The sequence below is a fragment of the Neovison vison genome, chromosome 4, assembly GCF_020171115.1.
Source record: "Neovison vison isolate M4711 chromosome 4, ASM_NN_V1, whole genome shotgun sequence".
In the NCBI taxonomy this organism is placed as follows: domain Eukaryota; kingdom Metazoa; phylum Chordata; class Mammalia; order Carnivora; family Mustelidae; genus Neogale; species Neogale vison.
The window spans coordinates 45,962,813-45,987,903 of record NC_058094.1 but is presented as its reverse complement, the minus strand read 5'-3'; the positions used below and the strand labels follow the sequence as shown (position 1 = coordinate 45,987,903).

Sequence of the window (25,091 nt, the reverse complement as noted above, 5' to 3'; positions counted from 1 at the left end):
TTTAGGGCAGTCAGGGGTGCCTGTGGAATGTCACACATATTACCAAGGGGAGTGGGTGGAGACGGGGTGCAAGGCGCCAGCCCCTGCTCCGTTCTCAGCCAGCCTTCTACTCCCTCATCAAAAAGAAGGGCCATCTGTACCCCAATGTTTGTCTCACCTTCTGATCTCGGAGTCAAGTTGTGAGGTTGGTGTTCTGTGAGATGGTTTATACTTGAAAGGAGATTAGCATGGACTACCTGTGAATGGTTCTGAATGTCTGCTGTTCTTCTTTCTCACCACTTTGTTAACTCTGTCCACCTACCATCAGGCTGAGCTTGGAGCTTTACACCCATCTTTCAGTTGTCACAATAATGCTGAGTCAGGTATGAAAAGTCACATTTTAGAAGTGAGGAAGAAAATGTGATCTGAGTTTATGCAGCGTGTGAACATACATGACACTAAGACGCAGAATGACGAACTAAAAGTACCCCTTGGCTTTTAACGTGTGTTACTCACTCCCTTCGCGAGAAAAGCAAAGGCGGGGACCCCAGGTCAAACCGCTTCTGCCTCTCGAAGATAGGGGGAGGCATGTCCTGCGGAAAATTAAAACCGCCCGGAAGTTCCTGCTTTTGTTCCTTCGCCCCCGGACAAGGGAGGCTGAGATTTAAATCCAAGATGTTATTACTCTGATGATGTAAGATCCAACACCACACCAACTACAAATTGGACTAGGGGTAGGGGGCGCGGGGCGTCGCAGCGCGGAGAGCAACCCCGGCTCCCCTCTCCTGGCTCCCGCCTCAGGCCCCCGCCCCGGCCCCATCTCCTCCGCCTCCGCCCCCGCGCCGGCCCCGCCCCCGCCCTCAATCCCCGCCCCGGCCCTGGCTCCCCGCCCAGCTCCGGTTCTGTCCCCCGCCCGCCCCTGCTCCCTACCCCGGCCCCGCCCCCTGACCCCCGCGGGTATCGGGACTGAGTCCTGAAGGTCCAAAATGGCGCTGCTAGGTCGGGTGTTCCTTGTTGGGTACCACGGTCCTCGGCGGGTAAGGCGACGCTGGAGGGACTGAGGGTCCGGCTCGGCTCCAGCGAGCGCCCTGCCCGTGCGGGTCTCCGGGACAGGCTGCCGGGGGCGCGCACAGCGAAGGTCCGGACCCCGGGGTGCGGGGAGCGAGGACAGGGGATTCCGGGGCGCGGGGACGCGCGGTGGGCGGGGGGCGGTGGGAGTCGGGGGTTAGGGTTAAGAAGGAGCAAAATCACATTCTGCTGTCAGAGAAGGTGCGGTTCTCAGAGTTTGCATGTATGTCCCTGGAAGCTTCAAAACTAATACAAACATATTCACTTAAAAACTTTTATAAGAAGAAAAAAACCCGAAACCCGGCTACCTAGACTCCCCTTCCTAGAGCTAAAGCTGGGAGAGGTGTGTCTTGGGCTGGGGGCAACCTCTGTTTCCCGCATGCTTTGGGAGAGACAACTTTTTGTTTTGTCAACTTATGTATGTCCGCCTGACCCAGAGTTAAAATAAAAAATGCAGGTGAAGACAGCTGGAGAGGATAAGAAAAAGAAGGCAGATGTAGAAAAAAGCAGACAGTGCCTTCTCCCAAGCACGTTTTTTTAGTCCAGTAGAAAATGGGCAGCCATGATCTTTTTTGAGAAACGGAGACCGTAGTTCCAAATGTGAACATGAGGAAATAATATGATAAGTCTCTCAAGTAAGAGAACTTTCTTTTAAAAATGGTTTTTGTTCAACACTAAGATTTTTTGGATACGGTTTTCCTTTAAAGATTTTGGTCATTGCGAAAGAAGCCTGTGTTTTCTGGCCTTTTCTGGAACTTGCTCTCTCTACAACAGCTCTGTGAGGTAGAAGAGTCTTCAAAGGTTGTTCCCAGCCCCCCAACAAATCATTAGGACTGTAGTAATAAGGTCACACAGAGCATATCCCAACTCTTTTGACACTATCAGACAATATAGTATGAGAGGGAGAAAATGAAGTCATTTAAAAATTAATTGTAATCTGACAATTTTGAAATTGTTTTGCTTAAGAAAAAAAGAAGTTTTGAGGATAAGGGTTCAGAGCCAACAGAGACCTCTTGTGGTGTGTTTTGTTTTCCTGGCATAGGCAGCCTTGGGTTTGAACTCTGAGAAGTGTCTTCACATCTGTGAAGTGAGAGGTTGTTCCAAGAAACATCATGTTTTTGTTGGCAAATACTAGTTATTACAATTGAATCTCCAAATTTTTGTTACCGAAAGAAATGCTTCATTTGTTCAACAGTCGTACTTATGACTTATGTACTTATGAAGTGTTAGATTAAAATTGTGCTGCTTATGGGTGCCTGAGTGGCTCAGTGGGCTAATAAGCCTCTGCCTTTGGCTCAGGTCATGATCTCAGGGTCCTGGGATTGAGTCCCACATGGGGCTCTCTGCACAGCGGGGAGCCTGCTTCCTCCTGTCTCTCTTCTCGCCTTTTTGCCTGCTTGTGATCTCTCTCCGTCAAATAAATAAATAAAATCTTAAAAAAAAAAATTGTGCTGTTTACCTAGTAGGCCTCAACTCAGTGCAACAGACATTTATTTTGATCACCACAAAGTTCATTATAAAACAGTTTGCAGAACTGGCTGTGTGCCCAGCCTTGGGGTTGCAAAGATGAAAAAAAATGACCTCTGCTCTCAAGTTGCTCTCAGGAAAATGTGCAGGCATTCAGTTGCTTATCAGGAAATGCTAAATAAGTGCCTATTAAATGTTGGGCATTCTTTGGCGATACTTGGTTGAAAAGGTATCTGTACTATCATTAAGTCATATATATAATTTTTTTCTTTTCTTTTTTTTAGGATTTTCAAAATTTGACAGAGAGAGAGAGACAGATTGCGCATGCACGGGAGTGTGCACAAGCAGGGGGAACAGCAGAGGGACCAGGAGAAGCAGGGCTCCCCGCTGAGCAGAGAGGCCCATGTGGGGCTAGATCCCAGGACCCTGGGATCATGACCTGAGTGGAAGTCAGACACTTAATGACTGAGTCACCAAGGTACCTCAAGCCTCATGTATATTTTTCAAGCTATAGATAATCATGAATGGACATGGAAATCAATTCTGTGGAGCAAAATGAATTTAAGAAAAATAGAATAGAATATGAAATACCAGAGTTCATCTTAAGTTTACTTTGTGAACTTCTTTTTTTTTTTTACTTTACCATTCTTCCTTTTATGGATTAATTATTATTATTATTATTATTTTTTAAAGATTTTATTTATTTGTCAGAGAGAGAGGGAGAGAGAGCGAGCACAGGCAGACGAATGGCAGGCAGAGACAGAGGGAGAAGCAGGCTCCCCGCCGAGCAAGGAGCCCGATGTGGGACTCGATCCCAGGACGCTGGGATCATGACCCGAGCCGAAGGCAGCCGCTTAACCAACTGAGCCACCCAGGCGTCCCTTATGGATTAATGTCTGCGATGCACACTGCCATACTTCTTTTCCTTTTGTTTTTATCAAGAGTAATACTTTAGGATTTTTTTTTTTAAAGATTTTATTCATTTATTTGACAGACAGAGATCACAAGTAGGCAGAGAGGCAGGCAGAGAGAGAGGAGGAAGCAGGCTCCCCGCTGAGCAGAGAGCCTGATGCGGGGCTCGATCCCAGGACCCTGGGATCAGGACCTGAGCTGAAGGCAGAGGCTTTAATCCACTGAGCCACCCAGGTGCCCCACTTTAGGATTTTTATAAAAATGATACCTAACTAATATGAATTCAGGTAATATAGTTTAAAAAAGTAGCACAAGACCCTAAACTGGCCACACAGAAATAACCAGGCTTTAAATTTGGTGAATATCATTCCAGGTGTCTGTACTGGTAAAAAGGATGGCTGCATAGACATAAATTTGCTTGGATGTATTATGTTTATTTTCCCCTTAGAACTGAGTTAACATTGTTTTCATTGTCTTCTGACACTGAATATTGTCAGGGAAAAATGGAAGGCCATGCATGCTAGGCAGTGTACTAGAGATACAAGGAAGAGAAAGAGCTGATTTCTTCTCTCTGGAAGTTTATAATCGAATGACATGGTCTTATGTGGTAAGTATTATGATGAGTGTTCTCGATCTCAGAAGAGGTCCAGAAATAAAGCATCTCTCTTCTCCAGTTTGAAAAACAAGAGTAAAGACAGAGGCCAAAGTATCACTTACTACCATTCCACGTGAGAGCCAGCTGGCCCTGCTAACTGGACTTCCTGAATTAGGCAAACTTGTTGCCTCAAGGACGGTAGAATTGTTCTCTGAAGGCAGCTCAATCTCAGGAGGAAGGCTTAAGAACTACTCAGGCCCAACTGTTCTGTCAAAGTCTACCAGTCAGATAAACTATCTCCGGAGACCAGGAAACTAAGGGTGTGGGAAGAAGCCTAGAGTTACATTAACTGAGCTCCCCTGATGTGAAGGACACATCAGGATTGGGGAAGAAGCCATTTCCCAATCCCAAAGGGAGGGGTGTACAGTTTTATGGAATATATTTTGGGGTACACATCTAGACTGAGACCTGAAGGATGAATTGGGAGTTATCCAAGGGGAGGAATATGAATAAGAAGGTTCTGCGTGGCAGAGTGGTCTGTGTGAAAAGCCAGGCTAAAGTGTATAGGTAGGGCGCCTGGGTGGCTCAGTGGGTTAAGCCGCTGCCTTCGGCTCAGGTCATGATCTCAGGGTCCTGGGATCGAGTCCCGCATCGGGCTCTCTGCTCAGCAGGGAGCCTGCTTCCTCCTCTCTCTCTCTCTGCCTGTCTCTCTGCCTACTTGTGATCTCTGTCTGTCAAATAAATAAATAAAATCTTTAAAAAAAAAAAATTAAGTGTATAGGTAGAGAATAGGGAGACAGGTGGGGAGACTAATGAGCAGAAGCCACTGAGCAGCCAGTGGACCACATTAAAGAGTGAGAGCTTTGGCCTGACAGCATGGAAGTGAAGGTAAAAATAGAGACATGTAGTCAAATCTAGGTAATCCTCTCTCTGTGGTGGCCTCCCATAGGGAATGGCTGTGGATGCAAAGAAACTCAAAGTCAAGGGATACTTAAGAGGAAAATTGAGAGGCCTTGGTGATTGGTTGGTGGTGGGGTGAGGAAGGAAGATTGGGTCATATTGAGGTTCTATAATACTATCACAGTTGTGAGCAGTTGTAATCAGGTAAGACTTGACATAGGGAGACTAGAAGTCCAAACAAAAATGATAAGGAGTCTGTACTAAGGGCAGCATTAGAGCTATTTAGGGTAGAACAAACTGGACTTTGTGGTTTGGATGTGTGGTATGAGACGAAGCCCAGATTTCTGTCTTTGGCCCTTGAGCTAAGGACTGTGCCATTAAGAGAGGGCACTTACCAGGGGAACTGGTCACAGGAATGGAGATGAGAACGTTAATTCTGTCTGGGAGTGTTAGGAAAGGATGAAGAACTCTTAGAACTATCTTTGGAATGATGAATGTTGAGTGATACGGGGATGGAATTGGTAGGATAAGGAGGTAGGAAACAATTTATGTTTGGAGAACCCTGAGTATTTTGTTTTCTTGAGTGCAGATTTCAAGGGAGTAAAGCAGAGGGAAAAGAGGCTGGAGAGATGGATAAGAGCCAAGTCACAAGGAATTGCCATGCTGTGTGAAGCAAAGGAATCTGGAATTTATGCAGCTGCCAGGGAGCCATAGATCAGCCTTAGGGTGAAAAGTACCATGAGCAGGTTTGCAGTATTCTGGAGGGCAGCATCACAGAGAAGTTGGAGAGAGGAGACACTGGAGGCCAGAGACAAGAGATGACATAAAGTAGGACCTCTGTATTTGTGGGTGACCTTGGAAGACCTTGGAAGTCAAGCAGTGGATGGAGAGGAAAGATACTGACTGGGAGGTTAAATACGTGGGACTAGAGATGGGTTGGATCTCTCAGGTGAAGAGAAAGAGGCCTTGAAGGGAGTCACTGGAAGGAATCCCATGGATCAATGGTGGTGTCAGAGCTCAAATAAGCATGTGAAGAAATTTCAAAACAAACTTCCTCCCAAAACTATAAAGCTAATTCTAGAATATCAAAAAAATACATAAATATCCACAAAAATCATTATAAAAACACATTGAAAGAGGAGGGAATTTCTTTTTCTTTTTTTTTTTTTTTTTTACTTTTTCTTAAAAAAACTTTATTGTGAGATAGAGATTTACAGGAAGTTGCAAAAATGGTACAGAGAGGTTTACTCAGTTTCCTCCAACAATTATATTTTACATAATATCAAATTCAGGAAATTGACATTGATACCATTTGTGAGCATATCTCTGTGCCATTTTATCACATGTGTAGATTTGTGTAATTACTGCTCCAGTCAGGATAAGGAACTGTTCTATCACTACAAAGATCTCTCTCCTGCTACCCCCTTTATTCCTACTCATCCTACCCCCACAACCCTTAAACACTGACAATCACTAATTTGTTTCCCATCTCCATAGCATAGTTACCTTGAAAATGTTATGCAGTTGGAGTTATATAGTATATAAGTTTACCGCTATTTCTAGTTCTTTAAGAGTTTTAAATAATAAATAGGAGTTGAATTTTGTTAAATTTTGTTAAATGCCTTTTCTGTATCAGTTGATTTTGATCACGTGATTTTCTTCTTTAGCCTGCTAACATGGTGGATTACATTGATTTTTGAATATTTTATTTATTTATTTATTTAATTTTTTTTATTTTTTATAAATATATATTTTTTATCCCCAGGGATACAGGTCTGTGAATCACCAGGTTTACACACTTCATAGCACTCACCAAACACATACCCTCCCCAATGTCCATAACCCCACCGCCTTCTCCCAACCCCCCTCCCCACAGCAACCCTCAGTTTGTTTTGTGAGATTAAGAGTCATTTATGGTTTGTCTCCCTCCCAATTCCATCTTGTCTCATTTATTCTTCTCCTACCCACTTAAGCCCCCATGTTGCATCACCACTTCCTCATATCAGGGAGATCATATGATAGTTGTCTTTCTCCGCTTGACTTATTTCGCTGAGCATGATACGCTCTAGTTCCATCCATGTTGTCGCAAATGGCAAGATTTCATTTCTTTTGATGGCTGCATAGTATTCCATTGTGTATATATACCACATCTTCTTGATCCATTCATCTGTTGATGGACATCTAGGTTCTTTCCATAGTTTGGCTATTGTGGACATTGCTGCTATAAACATTCGGGTGCACGTGCCCCTTTGGATCACTACGTTTGTATCTTTAGGGTAAATACCCAGTAGTGCAATTGCTGGGTCATAGGGCAGTTCTATTTTCAACATTTTGAGGAACCTCCATGTTGTTTTCCAGAGTGGTTGCACCAGTTTGCATTCCCACCAACAGTGTAGGAGGGTTCCCCTTTCTCCACATCCTCGCCAGCATCTGTCATTTCCTGACCTGTTGATTTTAGCCATTCTGACTGGTGTGAGGTGATATCTCATTGTGGTTTTGATTTGTATTTCCCTGATGCCGAGTGATATGGAGCACTTTTTCATGTGTCTGTTGGCCATCTGGATGTCTTCTTTGCAGAAATGTCTGTTCATGTCCTCTGCCCATTTCTTGATTGGATTATTTGTTCTTTGGGTGTTGAGTTTGCTAAGTTCTTTATAGATTTTGGACACTAGTCCTTTATCTGATATGTCATTTGCAAATATCTTCTCCCATTCTGTCAGTTGTCTTTTGATTTTGTTAACTGTTTCCTTTGCTGTGCAGAAGCTTTTGATCTTGATGAAATCCCAATAGTTCATTTTTGCCCTTGCTTCCCTTGCCTTTGGCGATGTTCCTAGGAAGATGTTGCTGCGGCTGAGGTCGAAGAGGTTGCTGCCTGTGTTCTCCTCAAGGATTTTGATGGATTCCTTTCTCGCATTGAGGTCCTTCATCCATTTTGAGTCTATTTTTGTGTGTGGTGTAAGGAAATGGTCCAATTTCATTTTTCTGCATGTGGCTGTCCAATTTTCCCAGCACCATTTATTGAAGAGGCTGTCTTTTTTCCATTGGACATTCTTTCCTGCTTTGTCGAAGATTAGTTGACCATAGAGTTGAGGGTCTATTTCTGGGCTCTCTATTCTGTTCCATTGATCTATGTGTCTGTTTTTGTGCCAATACCATGCTGTCTTGATGATGACAGCTTTGTAATAGAGCTTGAAGTCCGGAATTGTGATGCCACCAACTTTGGCTTTCTTTTTCAATATTCCTGTGGCTATTCGAGGTCTTTTCTGGTTCCATATAAATTTTAGGATTATTTGTTCCATTTCTTTGAAAAAGATGGATGGTACTTTGATAGGAATTGCATTAAATGTGTAGATTGCTTTAGGTAGCATAGACATTTTCACAATATTTATTCTTCCAATCCAGGAGCATGGAACATTTTTCCATTTCTTTGTGTCTTCCTCAATTTCTTTCATGAGTACTTTATAATTTTCTGAGTATAGATTCTTAGACTCTTTGTTTAGGTTTATTCCTAGGTATCTTATGGTCTGGGGTGCAATTGTAAATGGAATTGACTCCTTAATTTCTCTTTCTTCTGTCTTGTTGTTGGTGTAGAGAAATGCAACTGATTTCTGTGCATTGATTTTATATCCTGACACTTTACTGAATTCCTGTACAAGTTCTAGCAGTTTTGGAGTGGAGTCTTTTGGGTTTTCCACATATAGTATCATATCATCTGCGAAGAGTGATTGTTTGACTTCTTCTTTGCCGATTTGGATGCCTTTAATTTCCTTTTGTTGTCTGATTGCTGAGGCTAGGACTTCTAGTACTATGTTGAATAGCAGTGGTGATAATGGACATCCTTGCCGTGTTCCTGACCTTAGCGGAAAAGCTTTCAGTTTTTCTCCATTGAGAATGATATTTGCGGTGGGTTTTTCATAGATGGCTTTGATGATATTGAGGTATGTGCCCGAGGAGGGAATTTCTAAAGTTAGGTTTGCCTACAGCCCATAATAGAAGGCATTCCATCAAGGTTTGGCAACCCTTGGTTTTTAAAGAAAATTCCAGGTAGAAAATGATTAACTGTCTCAGCTATCCTGTGCTGTTCTCTTCCTGCGGTGATGATTCACTTTGGAATCAGAAATGCCTGGGTAAATATAAGTAAGTTAAGTAAGGGGACAATTCTTCTTTGGTCTTTCCAGTATGGGGAAACTCCCACACTGCATTGCATCCATGGTAGAACTGCAGGCTTTCAAAATTCTTGAATAATGTTGCCATTTACATTTAGCCATGAATTATTTTCTGGGCTCCAAAACTGTATTTCCAACCACAGGTTAGGTATGTTCACCCGAATGTCCCACAGGTGTTGCAGGTATGGCGTTTCCAATACGGAACTCATTGTCTTCAATCCTCCAACTTGGGTCTTCCCATGTCAATCCTATCATTTATAGCAGCTTCCAACAAGTAGCCATATAAGCTAGAGAACTTGCTCATCTTCAGCTCTCCCTTTCTTGCTCACCACTTCCAGCTGGTTGGCTTCTGAATTCAGGCTAGACTACATGTTAAATATGTGTGGAAAGTGTTGTCTTTATTTCTGCTGCCCTCGTTACTTCTCCCCTAGACCAACACCTTCTGTCTGACTGATCTCCATTTCCTTCTAGCTCAGAGTTAGATCTTACTTTCTAAAACACAAAGGCAATGCGAAGAGTAATAGAATTCTGAGGCAAAGGGGAGGGAGATGAAGAAGGCTCTCTCAGCTGAATGGGTTTGATCTTTTTAGGAAAGTAGGGGGCCTCTTATCTGCCTTTAGTGAAATAGACCAACATATGCTGAGGTTGAGCTTTGAGGCAAGAAATAATTGGACCAGATGATATTAAGTACAGTGATAATTTATTACACCCTTATTTTCTGGGCCCTTCCTACGAGCAAATAATTTCATTTGCTAACTTCCTGCCCCTTCTGATGATGGCCTCCAGGTCTAAGCCATCATCACTTCTTGCCTGGCCAGCTACAGAAGCATCATCCCTGCTTCCAACCTTGCCTCCTACATTGCTTCTCAACATAGGCAGAACAGTATAGAGCAGGCCTCTAAACACCTTTCCCCACAGAGAGTATTAGCTTTTAATATACTATGTAAGTATATGTATTATTTATTTATCCCTCTCCCTCTAAAAATAATCTCTCAAGGTAGAAGATTGTATCTGTTTTGCTCAGTGCTAGATGGCCATTTCCTAGAACAGTGCCTACAGCATAGGAGATGCTCCTTAAAAAACTTGTTAAAAATAGATAAATGAGTTAACTCCATACCAAATCATACTGTGTTTATCTCTAATATTTTTTCATATATATGCAGATTCCCAAATCAAAACAAAACCTTTCCAAGAACAGGGGTTCTATTTTTTGGTTCAAAAAAGATAGTCATATTAGTTATGACTAGTGTGATGGGCATCAATGAGGTTACTCAAATGAGAGGTAAGCAGGAGTGAAGACCCCACTTCAAGATTTCAAACTGCCTGCTAATTTGTCTCCTTGATTTCATCTCCCCATCTCCATGGGGGAAGCATCGTTTGGTCCACATCTAACTGCAGACAAGTAAGAACTGTAATAAAAACAGGAAGTATATACCATGAAGCTCAGAGCAACTACTTTTTCAGACTCATGTTCATTGCTATAAGGTGTATCATGACTTAAAAATGTAATTTCTGTGTTGCTCCTGGCAACAACTGCATAATTCAGCCTAGCCACTGCAGCTTGGGGTCCAGCTCACTTTCTTTTATGTTTGCTCAGCCTTACCTTCAAGTTGCTGTGGCAACGGGATCCGTGTTCCGCAGAAGCTCAGAATATCAGTGGCCTCTGTTCAGTGCCCTGCTTTAAGTGAAGGCGACGGTGAGATACTCAAGCAATCCACGCAGGCACACAGCTTGAGTGCAACAGGGTCTGTGGCAGAATTTGGGCTCTTAAGTTTTTTTTTACAGTTTGTAGTATTTCTGTTGGTATTCGTGGGTGGGACAGTTCTTCATTCTGCAGCACTGTTTCTGTGCTGGAGCATTAAGTCGAGCATCTTGCCCAGCTCTCTCTTGTAACTTCGAGATGCTTCTGGCTAAGAGACACCTCCACTATGCTGAAGTGGCAGTGGTCTAGGCAACTGGAAAAAAATACATCAGGAAGTAATTTACTAGAGACTTATTGTGTGCATGGACTATTGAGTTGCATTGGGAGTGCAAAAATACACATTTCCCAAAGATAACCTTTGAAAAACAAGATTGTCAGGTCTTTACCAAGCTGACATTTTTATATGACAGTCAAGGCCCAATCTGCAAAGCTCTTATTCTGTGAATTTGAGTCAGGATAAATTTGCTCTTAAAAAAATATTTGTGTTAACCTAAACCAATAGGTACTTAGAACCCCCCCCCAAAATAAATAGATATGATCATGTTTCATTTTCCTTTTAAGTATAGCTCACACTTATGTGTGGAATAAATAGTACTTAGACTTTAAGTAACATCCTCAGAACACTGATCATATGCTAGTATTCTTGCTGTAACTTTTCCTTTATACCCTTTTTAGATCATGTGCTTGCAAATATGATTTGATTTTGTGTTAACTATTTTAAAAAAAGATTTATTTACTTATTTTAGAGAGAGTGCACAAGCCGGGGTTGGGGAGCAAAGGGAGAGGCAAAGGGGAAGCAGACTCCCCCCGAGTGGGGAGTCTTATGCTGGGCTCTTTATCCCACAACCCCAAGATCATGACCTGAACTGAAAACAAGAGTCAGACACACAACTGACTGAGACATGCAGGTGCCCCTATGTTAACTATTTTTAGTAAAATTAATTTATGAGCATATCTAACACTCAACAGTACAAAATGATATGCAGTGACTGTATAGAAAGTTCCTCTCCTAAGGGATTAGTGCTCTGAATAGTTTCTTGTAGATCATTCCAATAATTTTTGTTCATATATCAACATATGTATGAAGATATTTTCATTAAAAAACACCACACAGATGGGAGTATTTTATACATATTTCCCTACTGTGGATTTTTCCTTTAACATGTATTGCCTTGTATTCTTGGTATTCAACAGATATTTGTTGAGTGATTGAATAGCCACATATTGTTATTAGAATAGAATAGAATATTAATAGAATTAATAGAATATTGCTAGATACACAGTATCTTGTTGTATGGATGTGCCCTAACTGGTGGGGTACCTATTGAAATGCTGATAGATTGTTTTCTCGTCTTTTTGATTACAAACAATCTTTCATATACGATATGTTTGACTATTCTGTATCCCTTGCATTTCTGAGTCTCTAAAAGTGAACTTTGAGATACGCTCATCAACTTCTGCAAAAACCCAACTGGGGTTTTGATAGGAATTACATTGAATCTGTAGATCAGTTTGGGGGGTATTGTCATTTTAGCAAAATTAAGTTTTCCAATTCGTGAACACAGGATGTCTTTTTATTTATTTAGGGCCTCTTTAATCTCTTATGGTGTTTTATAGTTTTAAATTTATAAATCTTATACTTTTACTAAATTTATTAGTAAGCATTTTATTCCTGTTGATGTGATTGTGAAGAGAATTGTTAATTTCATTTTCATCTTAGTGCATATCTTTGAACATAGCTTCTCCCTCCATACCCAAACGAATGAGTATATCTTTCGGATTAATTCCTAAATGTAGAATTGCTGGGTCAAAGGGTGTGTATAGTTTAGATAATATTTTGATAAATTTTACCAAATTGGCCTCCAAAGAAGTTGCCCCAACTCATATCAGCAGATTTTAGGAGTGACTTGAATAAGCAATTTTTTTGTATTATGTATTATGAGATTTTGAACCTTACCAATCTTGTGAGAGACAAATGATACCTTCTTTGTTTAATTACATTCACTTGGTTGTAACAATGGTTGTATTTTTTGCATGTGGACTATCTTTTAAAGCCTTTGCCCAGTTTTTCTATTTGCAAATAACTTGTTAATATTAATGTATCAATAGGTTTTTTTTGGGTTAAACTAATTTTGGGGGTTAAACTACTTTTTGAGATGGCATTATTTAGAATCATGGGAAATGACTATTTCAACTTGATGAAACAAGTGACAGAGAGCTGGGTTTGTATCCATAGCTCTATTAAGACTACTTGTCTGCACTCATGCACTTTTGATGGCATTGGAGCCTGGCCAGTCAGGGTTACCATCAATGAAACAAGCATTTACTGAATGTTTTAACTGGTGTTAGAAACCTAATTACAGTAATGAATGGCGACTGTTTTGTCTTCCTGGGTGCTCACAGTCTGGTGCCAAAAACGGAGATCCTGTTGGAGGGAGGGATTTGTTTGGCCCATTTGTAACAAAGGCACATGTTCAAAAGTGTCAACAATTTTTGACACTTTGGCTTGGTTTTGAAGGCTGGTTCTGCTAGGTTGACAAAAAAAGTGGGTAGTTCAGGAAGACAAGAAATCAGGAGCAAGGCCAGAAGGAGAAAGTTATTGGCAGGTTTCAGGAATGTTAAGGGGTTGGTGAGCATAGAGTATACCTCTAAGTGGTAGAAATGGTTAGAAATAGGGCCAGGAAGGTAGGTTGAGGTCATGTTGTCCAGCTTGAGTGTTATGCTAAAGAGTGTAATTTTTGCATTTTTGACTCTGGAGGACGTCAGTGTTTTTTTTTTTTTTTTGTTGTTGTTGTTTTTTGTTTGTTTGTTTTAAATATTTTATTTATTTATTTATTTGAGAGAGAGAAAGGGAGAACCGGAGTGGGGAGGAGGGACAGAGGGAGAGGGAGAAATAGACTCCCTGCTGAGCAGGGAATCCGAGGTCGACCTTGATCCCAGGATCCAGAGATCATGACCCGAGCTGAAGGCAGATGCTTAACTGACTTAGTCACCCAGGCACTCCAGGGACATCAGTGTTTTCGAGGTATGGGATTTTAATGTGGAGGCCCAGTCAATTAGTAATGGTGACAATGATGGTAAGATCTCTAGGAGTTATTTAAATACTACATTCCTTAGCTCCATGAATTCTGTGTCAGGGTCTGTTAATAATGATTTTTACAGATTTGAAACCCAATTTTCTTTATAGTATACCTAGAACATTAAACAATTGTTTTTATATTGGTATTGAAAAAGGAAAAAAATCATTTCTGCTTTCTAATATGTATTGGGTTCTTGGGCTTCATTTAGATAAAGGGTCATGAACTCAAATGCCTCAAGTTCTGGATGGTCCTAGAAATGACAGTGGTTGCCCAGTGAAAAGAATTCACTTTACCTTTGTGTGTAGGGACTGCCTTTGTGTGTAGGGACTGGACAGAGCTCAGGCCTTGTCTCAAGGAGACATTAACTCAGCCTTATTAGAAGCTGGACCTAAGTGTTGGTAGAGCTTCTGATTTTTATCTGAATTCTCTCGGTATCCAAATATTGGCTCAAAAATTTTCAAACATTGGGCAGGCCTAACAAAACATGTGGTATGAGTCACCAATCTGCCTTTGTTGTAGCTATTTATTCTAGCATTTGAGACCAGCCAAAATACTTGGGTAATTTAAGATGAAATCTCAATGGTATATAGTTTTCATTCTCTAGAAGGGGACAGTCAAGACTCTTAAAAGAATTGCCATTCTGAGGGATTAGAAGTATGATCACTTTTCATTAGTTTAGATGCTATCATTTAGGACCACATGAAGGAAGAAAATATTGTTTATATGATGTGGGAGAGTCATATGGAGGGGAAGGCAGATGATAGCTGATTTTTTTGGGAGAGGGAAAATTTTAGAACTTTTAATAAGTAAATTTGTTTGCCAAAATTGAAGATGTTAGAGAGTTTTAAGAATTTTAGATTTTAAAGCTGTCCAGAGAAAGACAAATACTGTATGATTTCCCTCATATATGGAATTTAAGAAACAAAACAGATGAACATAGGGGAGGGGAAGGAAAAATAAGATAAAAACAGAGAGAGAGGCAAACCATAAGAGACTCAGCTATAGGGAACAAACAGAGTTGCTGTAGAGGAGGGGGTTGTAGGGAATAGGGTAACTGGGTGACGGGCATTAAGGAGGGCACTATCTTATGTAATGAACAAGGGGTGTTACATGTGACTGATGAGTCACTAAGTTCTACCCCTGAAACTAATAATATACTACATGTTAACTAACTTGAATTTACATAAAAAAAATTAAAAAAATGTCCTAAGAAATCAATCTTGGTATGAAAGGTGTTATATCTATTTTCAGAAGACAACTTATTTCTAGAAAAAACACAAAGCAAGATTTGAAAACTTTACAGTCTATTTTGTATTCACTTTTTATTACTCAAAAAGAAATGGCCAAAATGCTATCTCAGGTTATTCAGGATCCTCCTTTTTAGAAATAGGAGACTGAATATAACATGATTCTGTGAGGTCTGGTCATCGCTATGGGTCTTTTTTTTTTTTTTTTTAAGATTTTATTTATTTATTTGATAGATGGAGATCACAAGAAGGCAGAGAGGCAGGCAGAGAGAGAGGGGGAAGCAGGCTCCCCGCTGAGCAGAGAGCCCCCGATGCGAGGCTCGATCCCAGGCCCCCGGAACCAAGACCTGAGCGGAAGGCAGAGGCTTTAACGCACTGAGCCACCCAGGCGCCCCATTGCTATGGGTCTTAATATTGAAATGAAAAACCTGCTTTTAGGCAAACGGATGGTTTGAATTTAATATTCAATAGCATATATGCTATGAATTATCAGAAGGTAATATGATTTAAAATAGCAGATCAATTTCTTTACTTCTGATTTAGTGGGAAAAATCAGTATTGATTAGGTCAAATAAAATACAACAGATAAGCCTGTGCAATGTAGTAACCTGATACCTTATAGACACTTAGTAGGAATTATTATCAAAGTGATTTATTATTTGGGAGGTTGGAAAATGTTTTAAGATAAATAAAAAAATGTTTGTATATACACAAATATTTTATTTAGTTACTTAATTTATCTTTCATGAAGTACCACATTGTATTCCTTATACAAATCAACACTAAATAAATAAAAATTCATTTTAGAGCCTTTGAAAAATTAGAATACATTTTTTTCATTATTAATGGGAAATGACTAACTCACCAGCCTACTTATGCAAATTTCCTGATTCATCATTTTAATGTAGTAGTCCTGGAGGCGGCGGCAACTTTAAGTAAAACTGCCATTTATGTAGAGAAAGATTATTATTGTAGGTCACTTGGATTATTATGCTCTGGCAAAGGGATACAAAAGGAAAATGCTTTGTCAACATGAAGTTAAAGGAAATACAACAACCAGCAAGCATGGAACATAATCAGATTTACAGATTTATCTTCACCAATTACTTTATACATGTTTTCAAATTTTTGTCTTTCAACAGTGGTTTTTCCTGAGTATAAAAGCAAATCATACTTCTGAAAAGATCTTGAAAATATGAAACACCAACCAAACAAAAAGCAAAAATAATCATCCATAATCTCATCACCTAGAGATAATAACTGTGTAAGGAATGTAATGGATGGACCCTGAACTCAGACACATCTTAGATTTGAGTCGGCCCCTTTCAACTGGTTATTTGTCTTCAAAAATTAGTTACTTGACCTTTCTATGTTTCAGCTTTTTTTTCCTATAATTTGGGGATAATGATAGAATTCACCTTACAGGATTGTTGCAAGGTAATGCATTAAAAGTCTTTAGTAGACCTTGGAACATGGTAAATATTGAATCTACTACTTACTGTTGTTATTTTGTAGTCTTTTTTTTTTTTTAAGATTTTATTTCTTTTATTTTACAGAGAGAGATCACATGCAGGCAGAGAGGCAGACAGAGAGAGAGAGAGAGGGAAGCAGGCTCCCTGCTGAGCAGAGAGCCTGATGCAGGACTCAATTCCAGGACCCTGAGATCATGACCTGAGCCAAAGATAGCGGCTCAACCCACTGAGCCACCCAGGTGCCCCTGTAGTCTTTTTTCTAAGCATATATTTTTATTTATAGTTCAGAACATATTGTGTACCTTTTTATTCACTTAACATCATATCATACGCATTTTCTTGTGTACTTCCTGTTGATAAACAGCCTTCTCTTAAATCATTGACTACATTGCCAGTTATTTCTTTAGTATACATTTCTAGATATCCTAGACCAACTGATGGAAACCCACTTAGCATATAGGAATATTCTATCAGGAAATGATAAGATTCTGGAGTTTTAATTTCCAGCCATGACCTGGGGAATATCATGTGCGTCTTTGGGGTGATCATTAAGGTCTGTAGAAGTTCGGTGAGTAGTGAGGAAATACACAAGGTGATGATGAGGGAGGGCTCTGGAGTATCAGACCACATTGGAATCTTTGTTCTGTGACTTGGGCAATATAATTAACTTCTCTGGGTCCTTCCTGTGCAGTTGGGTAAAAATGGTATCTATTTCATAGAGTGGTGAAGATGAACTGGTTTGATAATTGAAGCCTGACACATGGTAAGCATTTGATGAAATTAACTCTTTATTGTTTGTTATGTTCAACACTTAAAAGTCTGTTTTTAGAATTAGATGTGAGAGAGTGGCAGTGTTTTTCACAAGTAATGTGAGAATGTGAATTGTAAGACTTATAAGATAGGGCAATACAAATATTTTTTTTTTTTAAAGATTTTATTTGTTTATTTGACAGACAGAGATCACAAGTAGACAGAGAGGCAGGCAGAGAGAGAGAGAGAGGGAAGCAGGCTCCCTGCTGAGCAGAGAGCCCGATGCGGGACTCGATCCCAGGACCCTGAGATCATGACCTGAGCCGAAGGCAGCGGCTTAACCCACTGAGCTACCCAGGCGCCCTACAAATATTTTTAGTGTAAGATATTATTTTCCCCCTATTTCAAATATAACAAATAGTTATCTATTCTAAATTTACTCTCAGGAAGACAACATAGGAAAAGACATTTGATTTAATAAGCCTTATGAGGAAATTTGAATAATTTTTTTCAATGATTCAAAAATGGAATGTGATTTTTATGCAAATTATTCTCGTTAAAAGATGAATGTGCTTTACGTTGTTTCCCTTTTTTTTTTGCAACTTTTATTAGAATGCATCTTTCAACTAGGATCATTTTTTATTTTTTTATTAGTTTCAGTGGTAGAATTTAGTGATTTATCAGTTGCATATAATACCCAGTGCTCATTACATCGCGTGCCCTTTTTAATGCCCATCACCCAGTTATTCCTTCCCTCCACCCACCTCCCCTCCAGCAACCCTCTGTTTCCTAGATTTCAGTGTCTCTTATGGTTTGCCTCGCTTTTAATTTTAATCTTATTTTTCCTTCCCTTCCCCTGTGTTCATCTATTTTGTTTCTTAAGTTACACATATGAGTGAAATCATATGGCATTTGTCTTTCTCTGACTGACTTATTTCACTTAGCATAATATTCTCTACTTCCATCCATGTCATTGCAAATGGTAAGAATTCATTCTTTTTGATGGCCGAATAATATTCCATTGTGTATATATACTACTTCTTCTTCATCCATTCATCTGTTGATGGACATCTGGGTTCTTTCCATATTTTGGCTATTGTGAACATTGTTGCTATAAACATTGGGGGTACATGTGTCCCTTTTGAATCACAATTTTTTTATTTTTTGGATAAATACATAGTAGTGCAATTGCTGGGCCTTATGGTAGCTCTATTTTTAACCTCCATACTGTTTTGCAGAGTGGCGGAATCTGTTTGCATTCCTACCAACAGTGGAAGAGGGTTACCCTTTCTCCGCATCCTCGCCAACATCTGTTGTTTCTGGAGTTGTTAATTTTAGGCATTCTGACCAGTGTGAGGTGGTATCTCATTATGGTTTTGATTTGTATTTTCTTGATGTGGAGTGATGTTGAGCACTTTTTCATGTGTCTGTTAGCCATTTGTTTGTCTTCTTTGGAGAAATACCTATTCATGTCTTCTACCCATTTCTTGATTTTTTCTTTTTTTGGGTGTTGAATTTCATAAGTTCTTGATAGATTTTGGATTTTTTGTATACTAGCCTGTTATCTTATAAGACATTTGCAGATATCTTCTTCTGTTACGTAGGCTGCCTTTTAGTTTTATTGACTGTTTCCTTGCTATGTTAGTGCTTTTTAAAGTTAAATTTAAGCAGAACCCTTGTAAATAATAATACTAGCATTTATAAAGTGCTTGGTATAAACTAAACAATGGTCTTGGTATTTTACTTGTATTTACTCATGTGATGCTTACAATATCCTTTGAGTTAGGTTCTGTTATTGTCTCCATTTATAGAAGAAACTGAGGAACAAAGAGGTTGAATCACTTGCTGAAGGTTATGCAACTAATGGGAAAATTCTGTCCTTTGTAGTCTTGCTCCAAAGCCCCTGCTTTTAACCATTCCACTATGTTGCTTAACATTTCAGTAAAAAAAGAATCATAATTGATTAAATACAATACCAATATGTTTACAGTGGGTTTGTTAACCCAAGAATTTGATTAATAGTAAATTCAAGATAAGTTTTTTGAAAATCATCTATTTTGTGGAAATGCATTTTTGAAAATTTTAATTAATCTTTTTTTTCCCTTTCAGTTTTTCAGTTATGGAACAAAAATACTGTATCAAAACAATGAAGCTTTTCAGTCTAAATTCTTCAAACCCCTTCAAAAAGCCATGCTACCACCTAATAGTTTTCAAGGAAAAGTGGCGTTTCTTACTGGGGGAGGTACAGGCCTTGGTAAAGGAATGACCACTCTTCTGTCCAGCCTGGGAGCTCAGTGTGTGATAGCCAGCCGGTAAGTCTTGCTCAGCGAGTTGTCTGGCAAGAGCCTATTATAGAACAGTTCTGTGCCATGATATTGAAAACACTATTTGTGAGAGTTTTGTTTTTCGTCTTAATTTTCTATGGCATATCCTTTAGATTATTTAAATAAATCTCCTTGGAAAAACCAGTTATAATTTGTAATGATAGAAATACAGATGGACCATGATTTCCATTGATTCAGTTTAGGATTTTTCGACTTCACAATGGTGTGGAAGTGATACACATTGAGTAGAAATTGTACTTGAAATTTTGGATTTGGAACCTTTCCCAGGCTGATAATATGCAGTAAGATGCTCTTTCTTGATGCCGGCAGTGAAGTGCAACTTCCAGTGAGCCGCCGCTCAGTTGTGAGAGTGAACAACCAAGAACACAATCATTTTATACACATACAGCCCTTCTGTTTTTCACTTTCAGTGTGGTATTCAGTAAGTTTACATGAAAGATTCAACACTTTATTATAAAACAGGCTTTGTGTCAGATGATTTTTCCCAACTATAGGCTAATTTAAGGTAGGCCAGATGAAGCCATGATGTTGAGTAGCTTAGGTATATTAAATACATTTTCACATTATGGTATTTTCAACTTAAAGTGGGTTTACCAGGGATGTAACCCCATTGTTAGATTGAGGAAGATCAGTAATGATTGATTATGGAACTCATGGTATATACATTTCTCAAATTCAGTGATAGAATTTTTTTTCTTGTACCTGAAGCTTAAGTTAAAAAGCACTGTATTGAGGCTGCTTTCAGTAGGAGTGATTATAGTTACCGCTTCAAGGGATAATTAACGTTGTATTAGGATAATGGATATAATCCTTCCATTCTCTATAAGATGGGCAGATGTTTCAAAACATCTATTGTGATAAATGTAGGAAGGATAAGGCCATATAGATGGAATTTTCTTATTTAGGCCTATCCTGGGATCCTGTAACTGTGTAAGTCTACAACTTCAGAGACTGGTCAAAAAAATCTACACCTTCTTCCTATTTTGAACAGTGTCAGATTTTTACATAGGCTGAATAAGAATCTGAATGACAAGTCATTATGTAAATTACAAAGGGCCAAAGGAATTTCTTTCAGATATTTCCTTTAATGCAAATTGGCAAGAACATTTTTTAAAAATATTATGTTTTTACAAATAATTAAATTTTTTTTTTTTAAGATTTTATTTATTTGGCAGACAGAGATCACAAGCAGGCACAGAGGCAGGCGGAGAGAGGAGGAAGCAGGCTCCCCATGGAGCGGAGAGCCCTATGCGGGGCTTGATTCCAGGACTCTGGGATCATGACCTGACCCGAAGACAGAGGCTTTAACCCACTGAGCCACCCAGGCACCCCTAATATATTATTTTCTTTGTAATACTACATAATATATGTTTATGGTTTATTTTTCATGTTTCTTTCAAGAGTATGAAACAATACATATGATGCTTTTATATTCTTTTTTTTTTTTTTTTTTTACAAATAAGTAAAATCATTTATTAGGAAACTTTAAACCTCTTACAATAAAGTTACCATTAAATATAAGAATAAAGTGACTATTTTGCTTAAAAATAAACAAAGTTCAGTTTGAAAGAGAACGGACAGCTTCCCTGTGGACATCCTCTATACCCAGCCCAATCAGTACTTACCAAGTACAGGTTTGTAGATTTTGTTAACATGGTAAATGATGGAAATAAATGAGGAAGACAATATTTTCAAAACAATGTAAAAAGAACTTTAAAACAAGTATCTTGATTCTCCTTATTCTTCCACTCTAATTTGTAGCCTTTGGATAATATGTGGGAAAGAACATATGTACATTTAAATTTTAACTTAAATGTCTACTGAAATAAAATGCTATCTTATTAAAATTCCTATCCGAAATTAAAAAAAAAAAGTTATGGTGACAAATAATGTTGACAATCATGTAATGTAATCCTATCTTAAAACTCAAATGATGATAAGAATGAATACTTCAAAACTAAATAGTTCGCTTTGTTAAAAATATTCTTACTGAGTATTAAAAAAAAATTACCCAATGGTTTTTAAACTCATTCTACTCATCATGCCTGTATTTTATCCCACCAGTTCTCTCTAATGACTTAGCATTCTTTCTTGTCTGCTCTCCTCTCTCATTTCCTTTCGCCAGCACCAAAAACACAAAGACTCCAAAGTCCTGAGAGCAGACTGGAGTATCCCTTTGTCTTCTAGAAGCTGTGCATTTTGACCCTGCTGGTCCATTCCACCTGCCCAATAGGCAAGATTGCCCAATAGGACAGTGCAGTCAGGAAGGGAGGCAAGGACAGAATCTTGAGGGATAGCAGAGAGAAAGAATCCCCTTAAGAAAACTGGCAAGAATTCCTATCTCACATTGAGGTCTTTCATCCACTTTGAGTTTAATATTTTGTTCTAATAACACAACTCTGGGTGGGCTCCCAGATGGCTCCTCAGTGAGGACACATCACCAGGAAGACCGCACCATGATTAGAATTTAGAATCTTCGGCACCCCCACCCCAACCCCTACATTCCCCCAGAGAGGGGAGGGGGCTGAAAGCAGAACACATCTATGTAAGGAAGCCTCCATAAAAATCCTCATAGCAGGGGTTTCAGGAAACTTCCAGGTGAGTAAACATATCCAGATACCAGGAGGGAGATGAAACCCAGCTCCACAGGAATAGACATTCCTGTGCTTGGGACCCTCCCAGACTGTGCCCTTTGTGTCTCTGCATCTGACTGTTCATCTGTATCCTTTATCATACCTTTCATAAATTGTAAATGAAAACAAATGTTTCCCAGAGTTCTGTGAGCCACTCAGTTGAACCAGAGGAGGAGTTGAAGGAACCTCTGATTTGTAGCCAAGTTGTAGAGAAGTTGTGGGTAACCTGGGCCCCTCCTACTTGTGACTGGCACCTGAATGTGATGGAAACAGTCTCACATGACTGAGCCCTTAACCTGTGGGATCAGATGCCATATCAAGGCAGACAGGTCAAAGCTGAGTGAAACTACAGGACACCCAGCTGGTGTTGCAGAGTTGCCTGGTGAGGGAAAATCCACAGCCTCAGCCACAGTGTTAGAAGTGAAGTGTTCTGTGTGAATATGGTAATATGAAAGCAGATGAGAGAACTGAAATGTTTCCTTGACATACACTCTCACACAAAATATTATGTATGCCAGGTCTTTGCTGATGTGATTTAGCACATATTCAAGTTCTGGTGAAATATCATAAAGGGTCAACTCAAAAAACAAACAAACATATAAAACATGGATGAGCTGGGAGAAAATAAGCAATGTTTCCTCTTTCCCATCAAGAGGAAGATCATTCCTGAATTATCCATGATTTTGCTTTTACCTGAATAACCATACAGTTCAATAGTACTTGAAGGAAAAGATGCTTTTATATTCTTAAATTTGGTCTAAAATCTAACAAATTTTATACATAACAGATTTTGTATAGTAGAAGTTTACATTATATCATGAGTATGTTTTCTTTCTAAAGCAGGCTTGGGCAAGGGAACAGAAATTATTGTAGTTAGTGAAATAATTTTATTTGTTTTATTTTTGTCATGTTTCAAGTTTCATTTAAATTCTAGTTAGCTAACATATAGCATAATATTAGTTTGTGGAATAAAATTTAGTGATCCATTACTTATGTATAACACCCAGTAATCATCACAAGTGCTCTCCTTACTGCCCGTCACCCATCTAGCCCATTCCCCAACCACTTCCCCTCCAGTGACCCTTAGTTTGTTCTCTATAGTTAAGGGTCTCTTATGATTTGCCTCCCTCTTTCTTTTTTCCCCTCCCCTATATTCATCTGTTTTGTTGCTTAAATTCAACATGAGTGAATTCATATGGTATTTGTCTTTCTTTGACTGACTTACTTCCCTTAGCATAATACTCTCTAGCTCCATCCACACTGCTGCAAATGGTAAGATTTAATTCTTTTTTGATGGCTGAGTAATATTCCATCAAGACACTCCTTCTTTATCCATTCATATACGTATCTATCTATCTATCTATCCATTCTTTATCCATATAAATATATGTGTGTGTGTGTGTGTATACACACACTGCATTTTCTTTATCTATCATCAGTTGATGGACATTTGGGCTCTTTCCATAATTTGGCTATTGTTGATAATGCTGCTATAAACATCAGGGTGCATGTACCCCTTTGAATCAGTATTTTTGTATTACAGAAATAAGTTTAAATATGTGTGTAGATATAAAACAACTAGTTTAAAAGTAAATAATTCAGTAATTGAGTATTAGATATACAAAAATTGTACTAATTTAACTTGTAGAAAGTGAATTCATTCAAACTGACTTGTTTGTAGATACAGCTTTTGTATTTTGTCAGGATTGCCTCTGTTTAAGCTATAGATGCTCTTTGTTTTTTAATTTATGGAATTAAAAAAAATAATATGAAGTCATTTCAGAACTCATGCGAAGTACCATGTGTTTATTTCTAGGAAGATTGATGTTTTAAAAGAGACTGCAGAACAAATTTCTTCTCAGACTGGAAATAAGGTATATTAAAAAGAGTTATTTAATTTAGATTTAGGAATTAAAACATGCTTAAGTAACTTATTCATGTTTTTGGTTTAAGAAGTCTAAAAAATTGAGGATTCCTTTTTCTCTCTGATATTTTTCAGGTTCATGCGCTTCAGTGTGATGTGAGGAATCCTGAAATGGTGCAAAACACTGTATCAGAATTGATCAAAGTTGCAGGACATCCTGATGTAAGTGTAATGGTGATGAGGCCTTTGACCATTGATGGGGCCTTTGACATTGATGACACCCACCAAGATGTGCTGAGGATGCACTAAGGAAATAAAATACTGATGTGAGCAAATGCTGTGTTGAGAAGCACCTATTTTCTGTCCCTAGGAAAGATCCAGCTCTGGTCAGAGCAGGGAACAGATTAGGTGAACTGCTACACCATTGCCTTTCGGAAATACTTTAAAAATGCGTTTGCAGTCAAACTTGATTTCACTTTCTTTAATAAGATCATGAAGTAAGAAGAGCAGTTATCCAAGAGCACAATATCTAGTTTAAATGATTCATGCTCTTTGCCTTTCCTAATAACTTTTGATTATCTCTATCAGTAGAGGAGAGTGATTCAAGTAAAGAAATCTACAAGATACTCCAAATTTTTCTTTTTAAGACTCGAGATGTGCATGGGTATTTTGCTGTTTTTTGGTTCATGTATCAGAAAGAAGTCATTTCCTCTGGTAGTCTCAGAGCACTGTTCTAAGTTAAAGGTATTTTCAGACAGACCAATAATATTGATCTGCTAATAGAACTAGGTAGAATCTTTATTGATAATGAAGAAACATGTTATCAACCAAGAATTTCATTGGGTAAATTAAGCCAAAATATCACCAGAAATTGAACGACATTTTGAGATTCCTTGAAATACAGTATAGAC

The 25,091-nt window shown here is 38.9% G+C and overlaps 1 protein-coding gene across 3 annotated transcripts in view; it reads left to right on the top strand.

The window, feature by feature from the left end:
* The first annotated feature begins 929 nt into the window (after positions 1-929).
* The window catches only part of DECR1 (2,4-dienoyl-CoA reductase 1), a 43,807-nt gene continuing 19,645 nt past the window's right edge, over positions 930-25,091 (top strand). The window contains exons 1-5 of one of the 3 annotated variants that reach the window (XM_044245348.1): positions 971-1,016; positions 17,308-17,351; positions 19,448-19,650; positions 24,133-24,190; positions 24,316-24,402. In XM_044245348.1, the coding sequence (XP_044101283.1) occupies positions 17,349-17,351; positions 19,448-19,650; positions 24,133-24,190; positions 24,316-24,402 (351 nt within the window). In that variant the 5' untranslated portion in view covers positions 971-1,016; positions 17,308-17,348. Of the gene's footprint in view, positions 1,017-2,961; positions 2,993-17,307; positions 17,352-19,447; positions 19,651-24,132; positions 24,191-24,315; positions 24,403-25,091 lie in introns of those variants that run through there. The other 2 variants (XM_044245347.1, XM_044245349.1) reach the window with 2 other exon arrangements.